Source organism: Mandrillus leucophaeus, unplaced genomic scaffold, assembly GCF_000951045.1.
Source record: "Mandrillus leucophaeus isolate KB7577 unplaced genomic scaffold, Mleu.le_1.0 Scaffold51, whole genome shotgun sequence".
NCBI lineage: Eukaryota > Metazoa > Chordata > Mammalia > Primates > Cercopithecidae > Mandrillus > Mandrillus leucophaeus.
In genome coordinates, this window is record NW_012105475.1 from 6,305,487 (window position 1) to 6,331,356 (window position 25,870).

The 25,870-nt window shown below is 39.3% G+C and overlaps 1 protein-coding gene across 1 annotated transcript in view; it reads left to right on the forward strand.

Moving 5' to 3' along the window:
• Positions 1-25,870, forward strand: part of GREB1L (growth regulation by estrogen in breast cancer-like) — a 177,248-nt gene that overhangs the window by 49,911 nt on the left and 101,467 nt on the right. The window contains exon 7 of the mRNA XM_011996346.1: positions 2,202-2,324. Within this exon, the coding sequence (XP_011851736.1) occupies positions 2,202-2,324 (123 nt within the window). The remainder of the gene's footprint in view (positions 1-2,201; positions 2,325-25,870) is intronic.

The following is a 25,870-nucleotide window of genomic DNA, read 5'->3' on the forward strand; positions in this document are numbered from 1 at the left end:
GGTTCAAGCGATTCTCCTGCTTCAGCCTCCTGAGTAGCTGGAATTGCAGGCGTGTGACACCACACCCGGCTAATTTTTGTATTTTTAGTAGAGAAGGGGTTTCATCATATTGGTCAGGCTGGTCTCAAACTCCTGACCTCGTGATCTGCCCGCCTTGGCATCCCCAAGTGCTGGGATTACAGGTGTGAGCCACCGTGCCCGGCCTATAATAACTATTTTTAACGTTTCTATTTGTTGTCTATACAATATTTTTTCCTGACTATGAAAAACAGCATAATATTCCAAATTACAACTGCAGGTTTGTTTCTGAGTCCTTCACCTTAATTTCTCTTAGTTACCTTTGAAGTAGCATTATATAGTTCTTTAGGAAATGGGTACATATTCCAAGATAGGTATCATCAGAACTTAAAGCTTGTGACCACTGAATCATAAGCTGGTGAATAAGTCTTTGTCCTATTAAATGATTTTTCTCAGAAAAATCATTTTGAATGTCATGAATCCTAATAAAAGGGTAAAAGTAGGATAGGTATCACCTCCCTCCCTTTTAATTTCCTTCTTTAGCCTTGTTTTGGTTGCATAAAATATTTTTAACTTCTTAGTTAGTACTCAGTGGCAATTCGTCTTTCCTTCCTTCCTTCCTTCCTTCCTTTTCCTTCTTTTCTTTTTCTCTTCCTTCCTTCCTTCATTCCTTCCCCTTTCCCTTTTTCTTCCTTTCTTCCTTTCCTTTCCTTTCCTTCCTTTCCCTTTCCTTTTTCCTTTTCCTTTCCTTTGTTTTCTTTCCCTTCCCCCTTTCCCCCTTTCCCCCTTTCTCTGCCTCTCCTCTCCCCTCCCCTCCCCTCTCCTCCCCTCCCCTCTCCTCTCTTTCCTTTCTTTCCTTCTTACACGATCTCACTCTGTTGCCCAGGCTGGACTGCGGTGGCTCACTGCAACCTCTCCCACCCCAGGCTCAAGTGATCTTCCTGCCTCAGCCTCCCAAGGAGCTGGGACTACAGACGCACACCACCGTACCTGGCTAATTTTTGTATTTTTTGTAGGGACAGGGTTTCACCATGTTGCCCAGACTGGTCTCGAACTCTTGAGTTCAAGTGATCCACCCACTTTGGCCTCTCAAAGTGGTAGCGTTACATGCATGAGCCACCATGCCTGGCCTCATTTTTCTAATAAAGAATAACATTTGTGAGAGAAGCCTCACGTTTATAATAGTTGCTATTTTGGAGCTGAAATTATATTTATTTGTATAATTTATATATACATGCATATAATATCAATATACATATGTGCATATATTACATATTGGAGATATGCTCTTAGGCCAGAATACAGTACTCCTCATAGAAGGTAATAGCATAGAAGGTTATAGAAAACTGCTTCCAGTCATTGTATGTATCTGATAAACTTGGACACACTCTAAAGGACCCTCTGTAATTACCTTTGTCGTATAAAATTATTTATATTCCTTTTTCACATGCTACTTTTTGAGACTAATAGGGTAAAATTTGGTTGGAAGTTAACAGTCCCACAGGCTGTGATAGTATTTACTATCTACCTGAATCAGTACAAAGCACTAATAAAATATCATCCCAGAGGCCCATTAATACTGGCTTACATAAAATGAAGCTTGGCATAGCATGATCAGTAACCACTTTGAATATTGGCTGTCTCCTTTAATAAGAACTGAGAATAATATTAATTTGAGCATTTAAAATTTTTCTCTACTGCCTATACATTTTTCTTTGCTTCTGTTTTTGGACCTAAATTAAGGTTGAGAAGAGAAGGTTATAGGCAGCCTAGACAGACCATAGGTTACTGTTCTACACTTAAACCAATCCCAGGTAGGGTGTTAACTGGTATTGAAAGGCCTATTAGGTTTTCATAAATTATTAATGTTTTAGCCTCTGTCTTACCCATAAAACTAGCATGACTATATTGGTTATGAGTATATTTCCTCTGGGAACTAGTATTTAGGGAACAAAGGTCCAATTTCTTTGCAACCATTTCTTTGTCTTCCAAACAAAAGCGTTGTATTCACTAGTTTAAACATTCTGTTGGAGTCAGGATGGGGAAGGGGATCTCTAATTAGAGAAGTGGCTGCCACTTAAGGAGCAGCAATTTAATTTAGAGATTTTATGGATTGTGTCCCCATCACCTGTTTTAACAGAACATTGGTCACTTCATACAGTGTAATTTTTACTCTTTTCCAGAATGTAGAAGCCGACAATCCTCTGCTTCTTGCCACTCTATTAAACCAAGCTCTTCAGTGTCATCAACTGTGACCCCAGAAAATGGGACAACTAATGGATACAAATCAGGATTCACTCAGACAGGTATGGGGTATTTTTCTTTTGGCATTTCAAGCATCACATGTATATTTAATGAGGCTTTTTAAAGTATATATTTACTGCTGGCTGGTTTGAATAGAGAGATTTCAAAATAAAGGTATTACTTGAGTTACTATTAGAATTAGAACTCAGCCTTGAGATGGGTTAATCCGTGAATGACCAGAACCCAAGTCCTCACAGTCCTGACAGTGGTAGGAAATTTAGCTGAAGCCTAGGACGTTATTCTAGGGGGAGACTGACAGTAGGCAATAAGTGGAAATCCAGACATGAGGGAAGTCTGCATCATAGCCATCCAGTGGCAAGTACTGGAGACACAGTCATGAAGACTGGAGTTCCAGGGTAGGGCTCTAGCTAAGCCCACAGAACATCATAGGGAGTAGTGCACCAACTGGGATACAAAACAAGGTCCCAAGCTAGGATTGTGGATCACAACGGATGAACCCAGGATCTAGTTTCTAGTGGTACAAAAGAGGCACTGGTTATGAGTAACTAGATAAAATCTTAGTGCCTGAAACTAGGTCACAATATCAGGACAGGATCAGCAGAATGACTGATCGTACTGAGCAGATAAGCTACTAGTCTGAGGCTTCTAAAAATTCCTCCAGCATAGAGCACCGGCCCAGGCCCTGAGGCCAAGATAAAATTCCAGGTGGAACCTCATGGTTCCAGGTGGCCAAAGGGCTGGAGGGCTTTACCTGAAGAGATCACTGCAGATAGCATTTGAGAAAATTACTCAGAACCAGCCTTGGTTATATCTTAGGCAAGAAGGAAAGTATTTTAAAAGACTTTGTGAATTTTTTTTCAGTTCACTTGTTTTTTGTGGAGTACATTTTACTCGTCTGATACACAAACTTCATAGCATATGTACTTTGCCAGTGTTAACCACAAATTGAGAAGAAGGTGGTCTCCATTTGCTACATAGCATACCTCTTTCAAATTAATGTGAAATTGTGATGAGCTGGTCAATTGTTTCTACTTATTTTCAAGATAGAAGTGATTATTGGAATATATTAGCAGCAGCAGCAATGATAATAAGGCTAACTTTCTTTGGGACATTTCTTGCTATGTGCCTGTACTAAGCTAAGCCCACCTCTTCCTGGGTTGTAAAAAGTTTGGCTTTTAAATTGCGCGGGAGATTTAGATAGAGGCTCTGATCTGAGAGAATAGACCACTTCTGTTTAGAATAAATGAGAGAACATAGTGTCACTACGTATTCAAGAAAGAAACAAGTTAGCATTTGGCTCTGGCCATTGAAAGAATAGCCTTCATTACATTAATGACACACCTGTATGTCTCTCTTAGAATACCATTTTTGTAATTTGATTGATCCCATAGTATACGTTATGCTGTGAAATATCATTTTTAAAACCACAGTATTAAAAGCTAAGATTTACTTCATTACAACAAAAACGTATCAAGTGTTTATTTTGTTTTAAGAACCTTATCAGATGCTATAAGGCAGGGTTTCAGTACTCGACTGATGTCTGCAATGACTTAAAAAACATTCATGGCTGGGCATGGTGGTTCACGCCTGTAATCCCAGCACTTTGAGAGGCCACGTTGGGTGGATCACTTGAGGTCAGGAATTCGAGACCAATCTGGCCAACATGGCGAAACCCCGTCTCTATCAAATATACAAAAATTAGCCAGGCATGGTGGCATGCGCCTGTAATTCTAGCTACTTGGGAGGCTGAGGCACGAGAATTGCTTGTACACAACCACGAGGTGGAAGTTGCAGTGAGCTGAGATTGTGCCACTGCATTCCAGCCTGGATGAGACTCTGTCTCAAAAGAAAAAAAATTAATATAAGGGATTAAAGAACAATAAAACAGGGCCAGGCACAGTGGCTCATGCCTATAATCCCAGCACTTTGGTAGGTAAGCCTAGGCGTGTGGATCCCTTCAGCTCAGGAGTTCGATATCAGCCTGGGCAACATAGTGAAACCACGTCTCTACTAAAAATACAAAAATTAGCCGGGTGCTCTTGCAGTGAGTTGAGATACTGCCACAGCACTCTGGCCTGGGCAACAGAGCCAGACCCTGTCTGAAAAAAAACAAAAGAAAAAGAACAATAAAACATGTAACCTTTCCTAAGAGGGAGAGATAGGTATGTAAATAAGCAGTTGTACCTGAAAATAGTAACAAGATATTAAAATGTTAATAAGAAGTAATACAATTTTAATTATACCAGAAAATATACTTTGTAAACAAATTTTGCTTTGAAAGAGGAAATCAAGATTCAGGCTTTAGCAAACGCTTCCCCAGTTGCCATCATGAAACACAGGCCAAGAGCAAGGGGAAGGCACTGACTGACTCACCGTGAACACAGTGGCCAAGTTTTAATGCTCACATTCTTTTGTGTCCCTGTGAGGATGTAAGTGGTAATTTGACCATGAAAATTAGTTATTAACAATTTCACATGCAACTTAGAAAATTTAATAAAAGAAAGTGCCTTTATAAGTGATGCTTTGTATCTAAAATTTTGTATTAATGAATTATGTTTATAGACTCTTCAATAATTTCTTTCTTCTGACACTTGAACATAATCGACTGTAGAAATTTCATGTTGGCATTATGATACCATCACAAATATTAGCATGTGCAGCACCTCCTTAACTGATTGATTGAGGTTCACCTTTCTATAGGAGATTGTTTTCTCCCTAATCTTAATTTGCAGTCAGTGACTATCTGTAATCAACAGTTTTTAGCCTCAAGTATGGGTACACACATTGTATAGTATTTGAAGAAGAGTTTAATGCACTATTTGCATGCCTTTGTCTTGAGTTCTACCTGCTAAGCTATATATATTCTATTCTGGCTGGGTTATGACTTATTGCTTGCATATTTTCTCTTAACATTTTCTTCCTTTTTTTTGATATGGAGTCTCACTGTGATGCCCAGGCTGGAGTGCAATGGCACTATCTCGGCTCATTGCAATCTCCACCTCCCGGGTTCAAGCGATTCTCCTGCCTTAGCCTCCTGAGTAGCTGGGATTACAGTTGCGTGCTACCACGCCCGGCTAATTTTTGTATTTTTAGTAGAGACAGGGTTTCACCATATTGGCCAGGCTGTTCTCAACTCCTGACCTCGTGATCTGCCCGCCTTGGCCTCCCAAAGTGCTGGGATTACAGGCATGAACCACCACACCTGGCCTTCTCTTAACATTTTCATGTAATTGCTAATTCAAATTTTGGCCACCAAACTCAGTGAAATATTTTATCATTTTTACTGAAGGGGGCTATATTTTTATCTACCTGCATTATAAACGTGACATACACATATATGATGTTTAATTGGTATAAAAGTTCAGGAATAGATGAAAAATGCATTTGTCTAACTCAGGATCTTGAAAATTTCCAAGTTTTTTTATAAAGGCTTTATTGTTTTAATTCTTGCAGTTAAGTCTGTGAGTCATTTTGAGTTAATTTTTGTGTAGTGTGAAATGAGAGTTTAAATTCATCTTTTCATGTGTGGATATCCAGTTGTACCAGCACCATTTGTTGAGCAGACCGTTTTCTCCTCAGTGAATTGCATTTGTCAGATGACTCTAAATATAAGGATTTGTTTCTGGAAAAAATGATAAAATGGGCCTCATCAAAATTGAAATCTTTTACACTTCAAAAGTCAATTGACTCTAAATATAAGGATTTGTTTTTGGAAAAATTGATAAAATGCACCTCATCAAAATTCAAAACTTTTACACTTCAAAATTTTAAGGATAAAGAAAATATGGTATATATACACAATGGAATTCTATTTAGTTGTAAAAAAAAGAATGAAATCCTGTCATTTGAAGGAACATGGATGGGACCGGAGGTCATTATGATAAATAAGCCAGGCACAGAAAAACACATAACACGTGTTCTCACACGTGGGAGCTAAAAACAGTTGACTTCATGAAGACAGAGAGTAGAATGATGGTTACCAGAGGCTGCACAGGGTGAGGAGATGGGGATGAAGAGAGGTTGGCTAATGTGTACAAACATAAAGTTAGATAGAAAAAATAAGTTCTAGTGTTTGATAGCAGAGCAGCATGACTATAGTAGTAACCAATAATATATATTTTTAAATAGCATGAAGAGAAGATTTGAATGTTCCTAGTACACACAAAAAAAGATAAATGTTTGAGGTGATGGATATCCTATTTACCCTGATTTGATCATTACATATTGTATGCATGTATCAAAATATTATCTGTACCCATTAATATGTCCAGTTATTATCTGTCCATAAAAAGACATCATTAAGAAATGAAAAGACAAACAACAGAGTGGTAAAAATATTAGCAAAACACAAATCTAATAAAGTATTAACACCCAGAATTTACAAACGCTCTTACACAGCTTAATAATAAGATGACAATGCAACTGAAATATGGGCAAAGGATTTGGAATAGACATTTCTTCAAATAATATATACAAACGGCTAATAAGCACATGAAAAGATACTCAATATCATTAGTCAGGGAAATGCAAATCAAAACCATAATGAGGGCCAGGTGCAATGACTCATGCCTGTAATCCCAGCACTTTGGGAGGCCGAGGCAGGCAGATCACCTGAGGTCAGGAGTTTGAGACCAGCCTGGCCAGCATGGTGAAACCCCATCTCTAGTAAAAATACAAAATTAGCCAATTGTGGTGGCGTGTGCCTGTAATTCCAGCTACTCAGGAGGCTGAGGCAGGAGAATCACTGGAACCCAGGAAGTGGAGGTTGCAGTGAGCCGAGATTGTACCATTGCACTCCAGCCTGGGCAAAAAGAGAGAAACTGCATCTCAAAAAAAAAAAAATAGTAATGAGATACTACTTCACATCCTCTAGAATGGCTATCAGAAAAAAGACAGTAACAAGTGTCTGTGCGTGTGGAGAAGTGGGAACGATTATACACCACTGATAGGAATGCATTGGTAAAATGTGGCAGCCATTTTGGAATACAGTTTGGCAGTTTCTCAAAAAGTTGAACATAAAACTACCATGCAGCCCAGCAGTTCCACTCCCAGATATCTACCCAAGAGAAATTAAAGTATATGTTCTCATAAAAACTTGCATGCAAATGTTCATAACATCATTATTCGTTATAATAAAAAACTAGCACCAACTAAATGTTGATTAACTTGTGAATGGCTAGACAAAAATGTAATGTATCCATATAATGGAATACCATTCAGCAATAACGAGAAACAAACTGTCGAGACAAGCTGCATCATGGATGAATCTCAAAAATATGATATTAAGTGAAAGGAACCAGCTGAAAGAGACCACTTATTGTATGGTTCTATGTATGTGAAATGTGCAGACAAGGCAAATTTATAGAGGAAGGAAAGAAGATTAGTGCTTGCCTGGAGCAGGGAGTGGGAATGGAGATGAACAGAAAATAGGGTATGAGCATTCTTATTAAGGGGATGAAAATGTTCTAACGCTGATTTATGGTGATGGTTACACAACTTTGTAAGGTTACTAAAAATCATTGAATTGTATACTTGAAATGGGCAAATTTTATACGTAAAGTATACCTCAATTAAGCTATAAAAATAGATTAAAAAGCTGCTCTGAGAAAATTCATAATCCTTCGGGGTGGCACTGTTTCTCTTTCAGTTTAATACAATCTAATTTATTGAATATCTACACTGGGGTGAGCACTTTTTCAGAGCAGATGGTAAACAGCGCAGGGCTGGGAGTCAGAGTCCTGCTATTAAGATACTGTACCTGACATATACTGGCTGACAATTGGGATAAGCCAATCAATTTTTCTGTGCTTCAGTTGCCTTTTCTTATTTGCAAAAACTGAAATTAACAACACCTGTTTTGCAACTTTGTGAGGAATGACTTAGCCTTGCTACCACACTTCTGCTCGTGTGACACTGTTCCCTGTTATAATGAGTTGCGAACCTTCTATGTTCTCTTATACGCTAGAAGCTTTATGTTCTTTTTGTTTATCTCTGTATCACCTGGTACCAGACAAATGCCTGGAAATAAATGTTATTTGAATTCTGTTTTTATTTAAATTAGATATTAGCATTTGGGGATTATTAATTTAGTCTTTCTTTATTAAGAGTACTGGTATGTACTGTTTTCTAAATGAAGATAATATGCTCATCCACCATTAAAAGAACACATGTTTTATCCCCTAGCTTGTAGGGAAGCATAGGGGTGAGCCTCCTAAGCTCTGCCCCTGTCACTCATAGTATGGCTTTTAGGAAGATTCTATGAAGCAGGGCCACTTTATGATTTTCTTTGGCCCTAGGTATCTTTGCCTATGTGGGCTCTTCCTCTGTAGAAAAACGTGTAAAATTATATTTTATAACTGTCGATATAAGGTGAATATATTATCATTACATATAAAGTCCGGCTCGGCGGCTCCTGCCTGTAATGCCAGCACTTGGGGAGGCCGAGGTGGGCAGGTCGCTTGAGCCCCAAAGTTCAAGACCAGCCTGGGCACCGTGGCAAAATCCTGTCTCTACAAAAAATATAAAAATTAGCCAGGTGTGGTGGCAAGCATCTATAGTCCCAGCTACTGGAAAGGCTGAGGCAGGAGAATTGCTTGAGCCCGGGAGGCAGAGGTTGCAGTGAGCCAAGATTGTGTCCCTGCACTCCAGCCTGAGCAACAGAAAAAAAAAAAAAAAAAAAACAGAAAGTGTTGATCATAAAGGAAAAGACTGATATTTTACTACATTAAAATTATAACTTCTAACTATTAGGAGTCACCATAGAGTAAAAAAACAAGCCATAAATTGGGAGATGATATGTGTAATACATAAAACTAACAAAGAACTAGTATCCAGAACATATAAAGAATACTTATGGGCCAGGCATATGGCTCATGCCTGTAATCTTCACTCTTTGGGAGGCTGAGGCGGGAGGATCACTTGAACCCAGGAGGTTGAGGCTGCAGTGAGCTATGATCTTGCCACTGCACTCCAGCCTGGGCAACAGAGCTAGGCTCTACCTTAAAAAATAAATAAAAAAAGAATATTTATGAATTAATAAGAAAAATATGTCAGTAGAAACAGTGAGCAGAACTTCAACAGGCGCTTCACAAAAGAGAATATCCAAGTGGGCAATAAATACATGAGAAGATGATTAACCACTTTGGTAATCAGGAAAATTAGATTAAAAATACGAGATACTATATTCAGATCCTAAATTGGCAGTGAATTTAAGTGTGACAAATAGTTGATGTTGGCAAGGATTTCTTTTTTTTTTTTTTTTTTTTTGAGATGGAGTCTTGCTCTGTCGCCCAGGCCGGAGTGCAGTGGCACAATCTCTGCAAGCTCTGCCTCCCGGGTTCACGCCATTCTCCTGCCTCAGCCTCCCGAGTAGCTGGGACTACAGGCGCCCGCCACCTCACCCAGCTAGTTTGTGGGGTTTCACCGTGTTAGCCAGGATAGTCTCGATCTCCTGACCTCGTGATCCGCCCACCTCGGCCTCCCAAAGTGCTGGAATTACAGGTGTGAGCTACCATGCCTGGCCAGATGTTGGCAAAGATATCAAGCAATAAGAACTAATATACACTGCTGGTAGGAGTGTTAATTGATACCAAATCTCTGTAAGTAAGTTGCAATACATAGTAAAGTAGAAAATGTGCATATTCTCTGATCCAGCTACTCCATTCTAAGGAAGATTTTGTATATGTGCACCAAGAGGTATGTACAAGATTGTTCATGGCAGTGTTCTTCACAGCCACCTTAAACAGGAAACAACTAAAGTGTCCATTAAAAATAGAATGGGTAAGTAAATTGTGAGACACTCGTATTTAGGGCCAGGTGAGGTGGCTCATGCCTGTAGTCCTGGCACTTTGGGAGGCTGAGGCTGCTGGATTGCTTGAGCTCAGGAGTTCAAGACTAGCCTTGTCTTGAACATAGTGAAATCTTGTCTCTACAAAAATACAAAAAAATAAAAATAAAAATTAGCAATGCGTGTTGACACACGCCTGTTGTCCCAGTTAGTTGGGGACCTGAGGCAGGAGGTCAAGGCCACAGTGAGCTGTGATCTCACCACTGCACTCCAGCCTGGGCAACAGAGTGACACCTTGCCTCAAAACAACAACAAATATATATATATATATTTCTATATATATATATATAATGAAATAGCATATGACAATGAAAATAAACAGATGCCTACCCCTAGCACTACAGAGGAATCTTACAAAGATGATATTGAACAAAAAAGTCATTCACAAAAGACTCCGTCCAATATTATTTCATTTCTATTACATTAAAGAAAGGCGAAACTAAATTATTTGAGAAATGCATGCAAAACACAGTGATCACCTCTGGGCAGAAGGAGGGAGCTGGGATGGGGAAGAGCACACAGGAGGCTACCAGCAGCTGACAGTATTTTGTTTTGTGTTTTTTCTTTGACTTGGATGGTGGTTTGATAGATATTTACCTTGTGGTTATTCCTTAAGCTATAAATAAATGTTTTATGCACTCTTCTGTATTATGATACATCTCAATGAGAACAAAAGGGTGGATTTACCACCCCCGCCCCACCCGCCACCAAACTACATACATGTACTAATGTATGTAGTCCTCATACTTTGATAGCAAGTAGTATCATAGGCAGGGATGCTATGGTGTAATAATAATGTTTGGGTCTTTTGAGTTTTTCTGTTCCCCACTGTGGTGACTGCACAGTGGGATTGTTGCTGTCATAGTAATCTCTCATAGCTGACCTTACTGTCTAAGAGGCAAGTGGGCAGGAACAACCCTAAATGGAACTCCGTAAGTGTCCAACACTTTTCCTTCCCCGTCCTCCACCATGGCTTCCTTTCCTTTTCCTTCCAAGAGTTTAGAGCTCTCATACTGCCCTCTGTGTGTCCAGAATATTTTGTGATCTGCCACCCCCTAACCTAGGCCTTCCCTGCTCACACAACCTATCACTTTGTTTCCATTTCCCCCCAACTCCTCCTCTGTCCCTGGTGATGGCTGTTTAAGAAGCAGATTGTATGGGAGTGTATCATTCAACTGTCCCTAAGATGTGGCCGTGTCTGTCTTCTTCCGCTTTGTGTCCTCCTTTGGGCACTTACCTTCCCCCTTTCCTCTCTAGGTGCATCAAAAGTTCCTCCAGCATGATTTTCCAAATTTCGTTTCTTATGAATTCTCAATTAATGCTTTTATAAAACAGTCTCTTTTTTTCCCAAATATGGTGGGAACGCTTTGGCAAATTTGCCTGCTTCTAGCCAGATACTGAGAGCACACAGGCTTTTCCTTTACACGGTAAACTCCTTGAGGGTAGGGATTATTCCCCTACTGCATTCCCAGAGCCTAACATAGTACCTGGCATGCTGAAGAGGCTCAATAAATATTCGATGAGTTCATGGATGGGAGAGGAAGGAAAACAATGATCACTCCCCTCTGAGACAGGAGAGGAGGCTAAGGGTTATGCATGTGCTTGTGAGACTTCTATTCCTGCTAAGAGAAAATGCAACCCTTTAGTAAGCATGAGGAAGAATATCCCACTTTGTGGAAATGAAGAAAGTCATAGGTAATAACAGTGAAGTCATTTTCACTTATTATACTAGCCGAAATATTTTATTTCAGTGATAAAATACAGTGCTGGTAAAACTGAAACTCTCAGCCAGGCTGGTAAAGTTGAACAGTGGTGGGACCTTTTAAGAAAGCAGCTTGGCAATATGTAACAAGAACATGAAAAATATTTACACCTTTTGCTATGATAATCCCACTTTAGAGGGCTTAACCAAGAAAATAACTGAAATGAAGAGTCAAGATATTCACTGCAGTTCCCTTTATATTAATTAAAAAGGAAAAGCAACCTTAGTGTAGAAACAATTGGGCAAATCGGGACATAAGCACATGATAAAGATGCTAAAAAGGATCATTATGAACCGTGCAGCCACATAGGAAATAATTCTGTTAAGCAATAAAAGTAAAATTGAAATAATTTTTTATCATATCATGTAAAAAGATAATGTCGATAAAACATAGAAGGATATGTACTAAAAAAAACTGGTTTGTGGGAGAAATAAGATTTTAGCATGGTGGTTTCTATTTCTGAATTTTCTTTTATGTTATAATATTCATAAACATAAAAATTCTCAAGATTAATCCAAATGTATAGGTTAGTAGAAAATGTCTGCTTTTTACTGATCTCTCGTCAGCTCTTTGCATGTGTAGAAATAAAGGCCAATACCTAATGTAGGCAAGTTCAAGATACAGGTAGATGACAACATAACTAGAATTTGAACTCTCTGCTCACTACTGAACAATTATATTGGGCAGTTACTGGGTACTAGGAGATGAGGATACAAAGATGGTTTTGAGCTCTACCTAGTGTTCCGTAAAATGCTCACGTGTGTCAGATTTCAAGAGCAGAATCGGGGTAGTAGGAACAGGAAAACAAAGGGAGAACACCATGGTCATAGAATCAGTAGCAGATCAGCTCAACATTTGCTCCTGGCCCAAATGGAGAAAAGAGGCTGGATTTACCCTCCAACTACAACAACTACAACAATAAAATACAGACAAAAATACATTAAAAAATTTAAATACACCGTATATCAGGCAACAAAGAATAGTGATCCCTGAGAGATGGGAAACAATGTGAGTCTTATGATTGCGCTTGCTGTCTTCACAATTTCTAGACCATGATATAGGGAGATGAAAGTGGGAGAACCCAGCAGACTCCTTAAGTCAAATAGAAGGAACTGAGAGGGGAGACCAGAGCAGCTAGAATTGACAGGACCAAGTACCAGAGGGAAGAGAGCTGCACAAAGAAGAGGGAAACCCAAAGATGTGCAGAGGGTCCCTCAAATGTTCAACATAGTATTGGTACCTGCATGTGAAGAAACTACTCAAAGCTGATTTTTAAAAAGTACCATTCAAGCCAAGAGTGGTGGCTCACATCTGTAATCCCAGCACTTTAGGAGGCTGAGGTGAGAGGATTGCTTGAGCTTAGGAGTTTGAGGCCAGCCTGGGCAACCTGGTGAGACCATGCCTCTACAAAAAATAAGGAAATTAGGCATGGTGGCATGTGCCTGTAGCACTGGCTGCTCTGGGGTCTGAAGCAGTAGGGATGCTTGTGGCTGCGGTGAGCTATGATTGAACCACTGTATTCCAGCCTGGGCAACAGAATGAAACTCTGTCCCAAAGGAAGGAAGGGAAGGAGGGAGGGAAGGAAGGAAAGGAAGAGAGCGAGGGGAGGGAGAATGGGAAGGAAGGAGAAGGAAAAGAAAAGAAAGAGAGAAAGAGAAAGAAAGAACCATCCAAAAGGATTAGAGGAAACTGCCCAGCATTCACACAGGGCCAAGAAAAGCGGCTATTCCCACCAGCCACCAGCCAAACAGGAAAACCACATAATACATCAGCTGTGAGATAGAGTACTTACGAAGGCCTTGTCTCAGTAACAGATAATACATAGCCCTAGACTGAGCACTGCTCCAGTCCTGCCTAAAATATCATGAAAGCAAAACCCCAAAAGATCAAATTGTTTCCAAATAATTTAACTGTATCCCAAAACAAAGCTCAAGTATATTTATAGGAATATAAAAATACTCAGCACCCAACAGGATAAAATTAACAATGCCTGACATCCAATGAAAGATTACCAGGGTGCAAAGAGGCAGGAAAATACAACCAATACCAAGGAGATTAATCAATGAAAACCAATGCAGAACTGACACATTAGAGTCAGCAGAGAAAGACATCAAAACAATTATTATAACTATATTTCATATCTTCAGAAAGTTAAGTAGACATGGCAGATACAAAAAAGACCCAAATTAAACTTCAGTGCTTGAGAAGAAAAGTACACTGGGTGGGATTAACAACAGATGAGTCATTGAAAAAGAAAAGAATGTTGAAAGCACAGTAATGGAAACTATCTGCAGCAAAACTCAGAAACAAATAGAAGAAAATGAAACAAACATCAGTGAGCTGTGGGACAACTAGAAACAGCCTAATATACTAGTAATTGGAGGGTCTGAAGGTGTGGGAGACAAAATATATATTTGGAGAAATAATCACCAAAAAGTTCCCAAACTTGATGAAGATTATAAACCCACAGATCCAAGATATTCAGTGAACCCCAAGTATAAGAGACAGAAAACTACACCAAAGCATATCACTATAAATTGCTCAAGGCCGGGCACAGTGGCTCATGCCTGTAATCCCAGCACTTTGGGAGGCCGAGATGGGCAGCTCACTTGAGGTCAGGAGTTCGAGACCAGCCTGGACAACATGGTGAAACCCTGTCTTTACAAAAAATACAAGAATTAGCCAGGCATGGTGCCGGGAATCTGTAATCCCAGCTACTTGGGAGGCTGAGGCAGGAGAATCACTGGGAGGCAGAGGTTGCAGTGAGCCAAGATTGTGCCACTGTGCTCCAGCCTGGGAGACACAGCAAGACTCCATTTCAAAATAAATAAATAATAAAAATATAAACAAATCATATCATTGCTCAAAAGCAATGATAAAAAGAAAAATCTTAAAAGCAACCAGAGAGAAAAGGCATGTAACGTACAGGGGAATGAAAATAAGCCTGACATCAGATTTCTCATGGGAAACAATATAAATGAGAAGACAGTAGAGCAGCATTTTTAAAGTTAACCTAGAATTCTATACCCAATAAAAATACCTTTCGGCCGGGTGCAGTGGCTCACGCCTGTAATCCTAGCACTTTGGGAGGCTGCGGTGGGTAGATCACTTGAGGTCAGGAGTTTGAGACCAGCCTGGCCAACATGGTGAAACCCCATTTCTACTAAAACTGCAAAAAAATTTACCAGGCATGGTGGTATGAGCCTGTAGACACAGCTATTTGGGAAGCTGAGGCACGAGAATCACTTTAACCCAGGAGACAGAAGTTGCAGTGATCCAAGATCGCGCCACTGCACTCCAGCCTAGGTGAAAGAGTGAGACTCCATCTCAAAAAAAAAAAAAAATCTTTCAAAAATGAAGGTGAAATAAAGACACTTTCAGACATACAAAATATGGAATAGTTCACAACCAGCAGATTCACACTACAAGAAATGCTAAAGGAAGTCATTCAGATAGATAGACATCATAGCAGATGAAAATCTGAATCTTTACAAGGCATTGAAAACCACTGAAAATAGTAACTGCATAGATAAATGTACATAATTTTTAAATTTAAATCTATTTAAAAGGCGATTGTTATACCAGTATAATAATATATTTTGGTTTTATAATAAATATAAAAGTAAATTGTATGACAATAGTCTAAAGACCAGGAGGGGAAATATGGAAGCTGGGAAAACTGGCTAGCCATATGTAGAAAGCTGAAACTGGATCCCTTCATTACACCTTATACAAAAATTAATTCAAGATGGATTAAAGACTTAAATGTTAGACCTGAAACCATAAAAACCCTAGAAGAAAACCTAGGCAATACCATTCAGGACATAGGCAAGGACTTCATGTTTAAAACACCAAAAGCAATGGCAGCAAAAGCCAAAATTGACAAATGGGATCTAATTAAACTAAAGAGCTTCTGCACAGCAAAAGAAACTACCATCAGAGTGAACAGGCAACCTGCAGAATGGGAGAAAATTTTTGCAATCTACCCATCTGACAAAGGGCTAATATCCAGAATCTACAAAGAACTTAAACAAATTTACAAGAAAAAATCAAACAACCCCATCAAAAAGTGGGTGAAGGATATGAACAGACACTTCTCAAAAGAAGACATTTATGCAGCCAACAGACACATGAAAAAATGCTCATCATCACTGGCCATCAGAGAAATGCAAATCAAAACCGCAATGAGATACCATCTCACACCAGTTAGAATGACAATCATTAAAAAGTCAGGAAACAGGTGTTGGAGAGGATGTGGAGAAATAGGAACACTTTTACACTGTTGGTGGGGTTGTAAACTACTTCAACCATTGTGGAAGACAGTGTGGCGATTCCTCAAGGATCTAGAACTAGAAATACCATTTGACCCAGTCATCCCATTACTGGGTATATACCCAAAGGATTATAAATCATTCTGCTGTAAAGACACATGCACACATATATTCATTGTGGCACTATTCCCAATAGCAAAGACTTGGAACCAACCCAAATGTCCATCAATGATAGACTGGATTAAGAAAATGTGGCACATATACACCACCATGGAATTCTATGCAGCCATAAAAAAGGATAAGTTCATGTCCTTTGAAGGGACATGGATGAAGCTGGAAACCATCACTTTGAGCAAACTATCTTAAGGACAGAAAACCAAACACCACGTGTTATCACTCATAGGTGGGAATTGAACAATGAGAACACTTGGACACAGGATGGGGAACATCATAGCAGGGCCTGTCGTGGGATGGGGGGAGTGGGGAGGGATAGCATTAAGAGATATACCTAATGTAAATGACGAGTTAATGGGTGCAGCACACCAATATGGCACGTGTATACATATGTAACAAACCTGCACGTTGTGCACATGTACCCTAGAACTTAAAGTATAATCATAATAATAATTAAAGAACTAAACCCACACATACATAGACAACTGACTTTTTATTTTATTTTTCTGAGACAGAGTCTCAGTCTGTCGCCCAGGCTGGAGTGCTGTGGTGCAGTCTGCTCGCTGCAACCTCTACCTCCCTTCAAGGGATTCTCCTGCCTCAGCTACCCAAGTAGATGGGACTACAGGCACATGCCACCACATGCAGCTAATTTTTGTATTTTTTGAAGAAATGGGATTTCACCATGTTGACCAGGCTGGTCTTGAACTCCTGACCTCAAGTGATCCACCTGCCTTGGCTTCCCAATGTGCTGGGATTGCAGGCATGAGCAACTGTGCCCAGCCACAACTGACTTTTTAACAAAGGCACAAAGACAATGCAGTGAAGAAAGGATAGCCTTTTCAGCAAATGGTACTGGAAGAGTTGAATATCCATATGCAAAAACATGAACTTTGATCTATGTCTCACACCACATACAAAAATTAAATAGGTCATAGATGTAAATGTTAAACCAAAAACTATGCAACTTATAGAAGAAAACATGGGAAAATAACTGTGACCTGGGTTAGGTAATGGTTTTTTGGATATAACACCAAAAGTGTAATCTGTAAAAGAACAGATTGATAAATTAGACTTCATTAAGAACTTCTCCTCCTTCAAAGACACTGTTAAGGGAATGAAAAGACAAGCCACAGCCAGGTGCAGTTGCTCATGCCTGTAATGCCAGCACTTTGGGAGGCCGAGGCAGGCAGATCATGAGTTCAGGAGTTCGAGACCAGCCTTGCCAACATAGTGAAACCCCATCTCTAATAAAAATAGAAAAAATTAGCCAGCCATGGTGGCAGGCACCTACAGTCCCAGCTACTCAGGAGGCTGAGGCAGGAGAATGGTGTGAACCCGGGAGGTGGAGCTGGTAGTGAGCTGAGATCGTGCCATTGTACTCTAGCCCAGGTGACAGTGCGAGACTCCGTCTCATAAAAAGAAAAAAAAAGAAAAGCCGCTGGATAGGAGAAAAACCTTTGCAAAGCATATAAAGGGATTGTTTCTAAAATAAAAACTTATAAAAATTGGAAAAATAAGAAAATAAGCCAATTTTTAAAATGAGAAAAGTTATATGGATGGCAATTAAGCACCATTAAAAGATACTCACTGTCATTATTATTAGGGAAATGCAAATTTAAATAACAATGAGATACCAGTATACACCTATTAGTGTGGCTAAAATAAAAAGACTGACCACATCAAGCAATGGTGAGGATGTAGAGGTGGTAGAACTCTCATGCAGTGCTGAGAACATAAAATTGTAAAGTCACCTTTGGAACAGTTTAACAGTTGCTTAAAAAGTTAAATATACACCAGCCATATGGTCTAGCCATTTTATTCCTAGGTATTTACCAAAGGGGAAAAAAAATAAAATCCATACAAACAGTTGTACACAATTGTTGATAGCAGCTTTCTTTGTAATGGCCCCAAACTGGAAACAACCCAAATGTCTATAACAGGTGAATTGATAAATAAATTGATATATCCAGACAGTAATGAACTATTGATACCCATGACAATGTGGATGAATCTCAAAATAAATCTGGTGAGTGCAAAAAGCCAGACCAATAAGAAACAACAAAAAAAGTGATACTGTACAATTCTATGTATAGAAATTCTAGAAAATGCAAAGTAATCTGTAGTGGCAGAAAACAGATCAGTGATTGCTTGGGGATGGGAGCAAGGGAAGCATAGGAAGGAGGAATTACAAAGAGGTACAAGGAAACGTGGGGATGATAAATGTGTTCATTATTTTTATTGTGATGATTTCATATGTATACATGTATGTCAAACTTATCAAATTGTGTACTTTAAGTATGTGCAGTTTATTGTCAGTTATCCCTCAACAAAGCTATTTTAAAAATCAACAGTATAAGGATGGATTAGGAAGATACCTGATTTAACATGAGTTTTGGAGGGGAAATATGTTATATTTTAATTAAATGCTAATTCAGTTGAATCAAAAGTAAAACATGATTGATGTAACTAATGCAGGCTCAGAGTGCAATAATAGAAATATGATGTCTACATTAGAAGGACATTAATTGCATGTGAATGTGAAAAGAGGTCCATTGTAGTTAACCCAGGAAAGAAGTAAATTATAGTCTACATTTTGTACAGGCATCAAGGGCAAAAAGAAAGCTCATAAAGACTTAAGCTCTTGGTCATCTGGAAAACCTTTAACAAGATTTAGCAAAGCATTTACTGAATATCTACTGTGTTCTAGGTTCTGTGCTAAACCTGTTCATTGCCACTCTGAGGTTGTAGTGCCATTTTGCAGATCACGAAACAGACTGTAGGGAGGGTTAATACTTGGTGAAATAGAGCTAGTGAGTGGCACAATGAAGATTCAAACTCTCTACTGGCTACAGAATTGGCTCCCTATGTTTTGGAAGATTTTTTCCCCCCGGGGATTTTGGGCTAACAGAAAGTAGTTGAACTATTGTATAAAGAGGATAAGGAGATTATTTTGGTATTTTTTTCCATTTCATTTCTTTAGCCACAATGTAACAGTCATTGTCCCAGGAGCTGGGAATGCCCTCAAGGAGCCGTATGACCTAGTGGGAGAAACAAGAAGTTACAAACTACCACAATGTAGAGAGCAGAGCTGTGACTTGCTAAAGGAACTTCCCAAGTTTGTGAATCCTCTAGTGCTTACAAGTTCCTTCTTTAAGTGGATATGAAATCATTAGTAGAGAGGATGAAGCCTTGGTGAGATGTAGATGCTGAGCAATCAGCTACTTACTAAGCACCAGCTTCTACACAGTAGCCTCACAGCCCTGTGGTTCACATTCGTGTCTGAGCAAGGTGACAGGGGATCACATTTTGGATATTTGGGGCTACTCCCAAATAATCAAAACTGTTCTGAAACATTGCTTGAGCCAAGGAGGTTGAGGCTGCAGTGAGCCGTGATCACACCGCTGCACTCCAGCCTGGGTAACAGAGTGAGACTCCATCTCAAAGAAAAAAGATTGGGAGGCTCGGGAAGCTGGGACATTTATTCTCACATCCCTTATTAATTTAGGATTGCCCTACAAGCATTATACTTTCTTGCACTTCTGGACTATACACAGGGCTGAGAGAGCTTTGTGGCCTTGGAGAAGGCCCTGAGACAAGTAGCTAAAAGAAGCTAGATGTGAGCTTCAGGTAGGATGCTGTCCCCAGGAGTCTGAGCTCATGCAGAACTGTGCACTAGAGCCCCTACTGAACTCAAAGGTAGATCAAAGGGATGTGATGTAGGACAACGAAGAGTCTGCTTACTACAATCTTTTTATCTTACTGGCCTCTGTTGGCAGTAATGCGTAGTGTAATTATTTGTGATATTAGTCACAAATATTTTCCCTGGTTTATAATTTTGTTTGTATATAGTATTTTTAAAGTAACAACTTTGGCCCGGTGCAGTGGCTCATGCCTGTAATCCCAGCACTTTGGGAAGCTGAGGCAGGCAAATCACTTGAGGCCAGGAGTTCGAGACCAGCCTGACCAACATGGCGAAACCGCGTCTCTATTAAAAATACAAAAATTAGCTGGACATGGATGATGCATGACTGTAATCCCAGCTTTTTGGGAGGCTGAGGCACGAGAATCACTTGAACCCAGGAGGCAGAGGTTACAGTGAACCAAGACTGCGCCACTGCACTCCAGCCTGGGTGACGGAGTGAGACTCTATCTCAAAATAAAATAAAGTGACAGCTTTATTAAGATAAATTCATATATCGTGCAATTCATCCATTAAAAGTATGTAATTCAATAAAAAACAAAAAGTATACAATTCAGTGTTTTTAAGTATTATATTCACATAATTATGCAATCATCACCACAGTAAATTTCAGAACATTTTCATCACTCCAAGGAAAAATACCTATATCCATTAACAGTCATTCCCTGTTTCATCCCTCTCCTCAGCCCCTGGCAACCACAAATCTGTTTTCTATTTCTATGTATTTGTCTATTCGAGGCATCTCATATAATTGTTACACATGACCTTTTGTGACTAGCTTCTTTCATTTGGCATAATGTTTTCAAGGTTCATCCATATCGTAGTATGTATCAGTACTTCATTCCTTTTTACTGCTGAATAATATCCTACTGTATGGATAAACATATGATACAAATCAATTTCCAATTTTTCAATAGGTAAGTTGATACATATCAATTTTCAGTTTTTCAGTCGGGTTGTCTATTATTGATTTATAAGAGGTTTTTTAAATATATATATTTGGGATACAAGGTCTTTATCAGATACATGATTTTCAAAGATTTTTCTTCCATTCTGTGGGTCGTCTTTCACTTTCTTGATAGTGTCCTTTGAAGCATAAACCTATGTTTATCCATACAATATACAATCTATGGATAAACGCCATTCATCAGTTGATGGATATTTGGGTTATTTCCATTTTGGAGCTATTATGAACAATCCTGCTATGAACATTTGTGTGCAGGTTTTTGGCTGGATGTGTGTTTTCCCTACTGTCACATTTCAAACTTGGGAGTGGAATTGCTGGGTCATATGATAACTCTACGTATAATCATTTGAGAACTGTTTCCCAAAGTGGCAGCACCATTTTACATTTCCACCAGCAATGTGTGAGGATTCAAATTTCTCCATATCCTTAACCAACACTTGTTCATGACTTTTTTTATGATAGTCACTCTTGTGGGTATGATGTCGTAGCTCATTATGGTTTTGATTGGCATTTCTCCAATGGCTAATGATGTTGAGCATCTTTTCATGTGTTTATTGGCCATTTGTATATTTTCCTTGAAGAAGTATCTATACAAATCAATTTTTAATTTTTCAGTTTGGTTGACTCTTTATTATTGATTTATAAGAGTTTTTAAAATATGTTTGGAATATAAGTCCTATATCACATACGTGATTTTCAAAGATTTTCTCCCATTCTGTGGGTTGTCTTTTACTATCTTGATGGTGTCCTTTGAAACATTAAGTTTATTTATCTTGGTGAAGACTAATTCGTCTATATTTTCTGTTGTTGTTTGTGTTTTTGGTGTTACAGCTAAGAAACCATTGCCTAATCCATGGTCATGAAAATTACTCCTGTGTTTTCTTCTAAGAGTGTTATAGCTATTATCTATTAGCTATTACATTTAGATGTATAACTCATTAATTCTTTTTTTTTTTTTTTTTTTTTTTTGAGGCGAAGTCTAGCTCTGTTGCCCAGGTTGGAGTGCAGTGGCTCAATCTTGGCTCACTGCAACCTCCACCTCCCAGCTTCAAGCAATTCTTCTGCCTCAGCCTCCTAAGTAGCTGAGACTACAGGCGCCTGCCACCACGTCGGGCTAATTTTTTTGTATTTTTAGTACAGATCAGGTTTCACCATGTTGACCAGGCTGGTCTTGAACTCCTGACCTCGTGATCTGCCCGCCTCAGCCTCCCAAAGTGCTGGGATTACAGGCGTGAGCCACCGCGCGCGGCCTTAGGTTAATTCTTGTATGTGATATAAGGAAGAGGTTCAACTTCGTTCTTTTGCCTGTGGATATCCAGTTGTCACAAAACGATTTGTTAAGATGACCACATTTTTTCACCCCTTAAATTTTCTTGGCACTCTTGTCAAATTTCATTTGCCCATAAAATGTAAGAGTTTATCTCTGGGCTCTCAGTGTTATTTCCTTGATCTGTATGTCTGTCCTTATGCCAACACCACACCGCACAATTATGGTGGCTTTGTATGAAGTTCTGAAATGGGGATGTGTAAGTCCTCCAGCTTTGGTTTTCTTTTTCAAGATCATTTTGGCTATTATGGGTCCCTTGCATTTTTATTTGAATTTTAGGATTAGCTTGTCAATTTCTGTGAAGAAGCCCTTAGCTGGAATTTTGGTGGGGCTTACTCTGAATCTTTACAATAGTTTGAGTAGTATTGCCATCTTAATATTAACCCTTCTGATCTATGAACATGGGTGTCTTTCCATTTGTTTAGGTCTTTAGTTTCTTTCAACAGTGTTTTGTGGCCAGATATGGTGACTCATACCTGTAATCCTTGCACTTTGGGAGGCCAAGGCAGGCTGATCTCTTGAGCTCAGGAGTTCAAGAGCAGCCTGGGCAATGTGGCAAAACCCCATCCCTACAAGAAATACAAAAAATTATCCAGGCATGCTGACATGTGCTTGTCATCCCAGCTACTTGAGAGGCTAAGGTGGGAGGATCACATGATCCCAGGAACTTGAGGTTGTTGTGAGCCGTGATCATGCCACTGCCCTCCAGCTTGGGCAGTAGAGTGAGACCCTGCCTCAAAAACAAAAAACGAAAAACCCAACAGTGGTTTGTAGTTTTCATAGTATAAGTTTTACACTTCTTTTGTTTTGTTTCTTCCTAAGTAGTTATTATTTCTGATGCTATTGTAAAATGGAAGTTTTTCCTTAAGTATATTTTGGGGTTATTGTAGTTACGTAGGAATACAACTGATTTTTGAATACTGATCTTCTGTCCTGAAGCCTTAGTGAACTCATTTATTACCTCTAGTAGTTTTGTAGTGGCTTCCTTAGGATTTCCTATATACGGGATCATGTCATCTGCAAATAGATGTGTTTTTACTTCTTCCTTCAAACCTGGATAGATTTTATTTTCCTTCCTAAGTACCCTAGGTAGAATTTCTTGTACATGTTAAATAGAAGTGGCAAGAGTGGACATCCTTATCTTGGTCCAGATCATAGTTTGATCTTTACCACTCAGTCTGATGGTAGCAGTGGGTTTTTTGTTGTTTTTATTTTGGGTTATTGTCCTTTTGTTTTGTTTTGTTTTGTTTTTTGTCCTCTTGTGTTGAAACTGAAAGTAGTGTGTATTTTGTAGATGCTTTTTATCAAGTTTAGGAAGATCCCTTCTGTTTCTAGTTTGTTGAGTGTTTTTATCGTGAAAGAATGTTGGATTTTTTCAAATGCTTTACCTGTGTCTCTTGACATGATCTTGTGGTTTTTGTCCTTTATTCTATTAATATGGTGTATGGAATAACATGGATAGATTTTCGCATGTTAAGCCAACCTTGAATTTCAGCTGTAAATCTCACTTAGTCATAGCATATAACCTTTTTTTTTTTTTTGAGACGGAGTCTTGCTGTTGTTGGCCCAGGCTGGAGTGCAATGGCATGATCTCAGTTCACTGCAGCCTCCACCTTCCAGGTTCCAGCAGTTCTCCTGCCTCAACCTCCCAAGTTGCTGAGATTACAGGTGCCTGCCACCACGGCTAGCTAATTTTTGTATTTTTAGTAGAGATGGGGTTTCACCATGTTGGCCAGGCTGGTCTCACTCCTGACCTCAGGTGATCCACCAGCCTTGGCCTCCCAAAGTGCTGGGATTACAGGCATGAGCCACCACGCCTAGCTTGCTTGCTTCCTTCCTTCCTTCCTTCCTTCCTTCCTTCCTTCCTTCCTCCCTCCCTCCCTCCCTCCCTCCCTCTTCTCTCCTTCCTCTTCTCTCCTCTCTTCTTTTCTTCCTTTCTTCTTTTCCTTTCTTCCTTTCTTTCTTCTTTTTCTTTTTGAGACGGGGTCTTGTTCTGTCACCCAGGCTGGAGTGCAGTGGTGCGATCATAGCTCTCTGTAGCCTCAAACTTCCTAGCTCAAGCAGTCCTCCCACTTCAGCCTCCTGTGTAACTGGGATTATAGGTGCAAACCATGGCACCCAGCCGTTTGATGTGTTTGTCTGGGTAATATTGGCCTTAAGAAGTTGAGTTGGGAAATGCTCCTCCTTCTACTTTTTGAAAGAATTTGAGAAAGCAAGGTATTCTTTAAATATTGGTAGGATTCACTAAGGAAGACTTCTGAACTAGGCTTTTCTTTGTGGATAGTTGTGGGATTTATTTTTGTTTTTTTTTTTTTAACTAATTTAGTCTCTTTGCTTGTTATAGGTCTATTCAGATTTTTTCTCTCTCCTTGAGTCAATTTTGATCATTTCTGTCCTAAGAATTTGTCTATTTCAAATCTAATTACCTAATTAGATTTATCTAATTTGATGGCTATATTAGTTTGCGGGGACTGCCTTAACAAAATTCTACACAATGAGTGGTTTAAACAATAGCAATTTATTTTCGCACAGTCCTGGACACTGGAAGTCGAAGACTGAGGTGCTGGCAGGATTGGATTCTGCTGAGGCCTCTCTCCTTGACTTGCAGATGACCGTCTTCTTGCTGCGTCCTCACGTGGCCTTCCTCTGTGTATGGGCACATTCCTGATGTCTCTTCTTCTTCTAAGGACGCCAGTCATTTCAGACTAGGCCCTTACCCATGACCTCATTTCATCATAATTACCCCCTTTAAAGGTGCTGTGTCCAAATACAGTCACAGTGTAAGGTTTTAGGAACTGGGGCCTTGACATATGAATGGCGGGGAGACAATTCAGTCTATAACAATGGCATACAATTGTTCATAGCATTTGTTTATAATGCTTTTTTTTTCTTTAAGGTTGCCAGTGATGCCCCCTCTTTTATTCCTAATTTTAGTAATTTATATCTTCTCTCTTTTTTCATTGGTCAATCTGGCTAAAGATTTGTCAATTTTGTTGATTCACTCGAAAAACAAACTTTTGGTTTTGTTCATTTCCACGATTGTTTCTCTGTTCCTTTATTCCTTTCTGCTGTTGTTTTTATTCCTTTCTTTTTCTTTCTTTGGGTTTAGTGTGTACTTCTTTTTCTAGTTTCTTAAGGTGATTGATTTGGGATCACTTTTAAGGTGATTGATTTGGGATCATTCTTTTTTTTAATATAGGCATTTACAGCTATAAATTTCCTTCTAATTACTTTAGTGGCATCCCCTAAGTTGTTGTATGTTGTGTTTAATTTTCATTTATTTTATTTTATTTTTATTTATTTGTTTATTTATTTTGAGATGGCATCTTGTTCTGTCACCCAGTAGAGACGGGGTTTCACCGTGTGAGCCAGGATGGTTTCGATCGCCAGACCTCGTGATCCGCCCACCTCGGGCTCCCAAAGTCCTGGGATTACAGGCGTGAGCCACCGCGCCCGGCCTAGAGTCTATTTTTTCTGAGATTAGGATGGCCACTCCACCTCTCTCTGGCTACTATTTATGTTGTTATAAAATTTTG